General features: G+C 42.5%; 1 protein-coding gene across 1 annotated transcript; it reads left to right on the forward strand.

The window, feature by feature from the left end:
- The first annotated feature begins 256 nt into the window (after nucleotides 1-256).
- Nucleotides 257-1,669, forward strand: LOC102210225 (nuclear factor 7, ovary-like). Its single transcript, XM_005753945.1, has one exon. It carries the CDS (start codon nucleotides 257-259, stop codon nucleotides 1,667-1,669), a length of 1,413 nt encoding a protein of 470 aa, XP_005754002.1.
- Nucleotides 1,670-1,910: the final 241 nt, after the last annotated feature.

Below are 1,910 nucleotides of genomic sequence, written 5' to 3' on the forward strand. Positions count from 1 at the left end.
GTGTCAAATTACATTCACTGTGACACTTTCAGTTTCTGGACTATGTGTTTAGATTCTTTGTTAGAAAAGAGAGGACGTTCAACGACAGAAGGATACGGTGAACACTGAAATACAGGGAATATCAGGATACTGACACTTCAACAGGATGCTGCTGATTCAATGTTACAAACAGAAGTTTTACAGAAGGGAAAGTAAGTTTGAAGAAACTTCTTGAGTGGACGCCTCATTGTTTTCATTGTTGTCACTCCAGGACAAAATGTCTTCTCAGTCTGAAAAGGATCTCTCCTGTCCCGTCTGCCACGACATCTATAGCGATCCTGTCATCCTGTCATGCAGCCACAGCTTCTGTCGATTCTGTCTGCAGACGTGGTGGAGCAAGAATCTAGAACACAACTGCCCACTGTGTAAGAAGATAAACCTGTCAAATGATCCGCCCCGTAACTTGGCGTTAAAGAACCTGTGTGAGGCTTTCTTACTGCAGAGAGATAAAAAACCTTCTGCAGGGTCTGAGCCTCTCTGCAGTCTGCACCATGAGAAACTCAGACTTTTCTGTTTGGATCATCAGCAGCTGGTGTGTGTCGTCTGTCGAGATTCAAAAGCACACAAATACCACAGATTCAACCCAACTGAAGAAGCCGCCCAGGATCACAGAGAGGAGCTTCAGAAACACCTGAAGCCCTTACAAGATAAACTGAAGGTGTTTGAACAAGTCAAAGGAAACTTTGATCAAACAGCAGAACATATAAAGGTCCAGGCACAGCAGACGGAGAAGCAGATAAAGGAGGAGTTTAAAAAGCTTCAGCAGTTTCTACAAAATGAAGAGAAGGCCAGGCTGGCTGCTCTGAGGCAGGAAGAAAAGCAGAAGTTAAGAAAAATGGAGGAGAAGATTGAGTCTCTGAGTAGAGGGATAAAAACTCTTTCAGAAATAATCAGAGCCACAGAGGAGCAACTGAGAGCTGAAGACGTCTCATTCCTCCACAACTACAAACTTTCAGTGATCAGAGTCAAGCAGCGCCCCCTGTTGGATGCTCCACAGCTGGTCTCAGGAGCTCTGATGGATGTGGCCAAACACCTGGGCAACCTGACCTACAACATCTGGAATAACATGAAGGAGATGGTCTCCTACACTCCTGTGATTCTGGATCCAAACACAGCTCATCCACAACTCATCCTATCTGACGATCTGACCAGTGTAAGTCTTGGAGGGAGACAGAAGGTTCCTGATAATCCAGAGAGGTTTGACTATGATAAAGTTGTTCTGGGCTCTGAGGGCTTCGACTCAGGGACTCACATTTGGGATGTTGAGGTTGGAGAAGAGGGATTTTGGGCCTTTGGTGTTGTAAATGAGTCTTTTGAGAGAAAGGTACAAGCACTGTCAGGTTTCTGGCAATTAAGTTTCCAGGATGAAAAGTACATAGTAGCAACAACACCAGATACATATAAATACTTGTCTGTAAAGAAGCTGCAGAGGGTCAGAGTTCAGCTGGAGTGTGACAGAGGGAAGCTCTCATTGTTTGATCTGGATGCCAACACACTCATACACACCTTCAAACACAATTTCACTGAGAAGCTGTTTCCTTATGTTGAGACTAAGAAGAAACCACTGAAGATATTACCAGTGATCTTGAAAGTGGACGAGCATATAACTCCTCTATCAACAGGTTTTTGATCTCATTTTGAAACCAGTAAAAAGTCCTAGCATTAATAGTTCCAAGATACTAAGAAAGAGCAAATGCTTTCACAGATTTTTCACTTATTCATTGTTTGTCCTATTTTAAGATCTGATTTCTGAATGATTCTTTCTTCTTTTTCTAGCTACTAGGAAATAAATTTGCCGTTTGAGAAAAACTATCATGGTTTTTTGTCCTAAAGTTAAAATGTGACCTGTTGTACAAGATATAAACGATTGA

The sequence above is a fragment of the Pundamilia nyererei genome, unplaced genomic scaffold (assembly GCF_000239375.1).
Source record: "Pundamilia nyererei isolate P.nyererei 1_Seehausen unplaced genomic scaffold, PunNye1.0 scaffold00483, whole genome shotgun sequence".
Lineage (NCBI taxonomy): Eukaryota > Metazoa > Chordata > Actinopteri > Cichliformes > Cichlidae > Pundamilia > Pundamilia nyererei.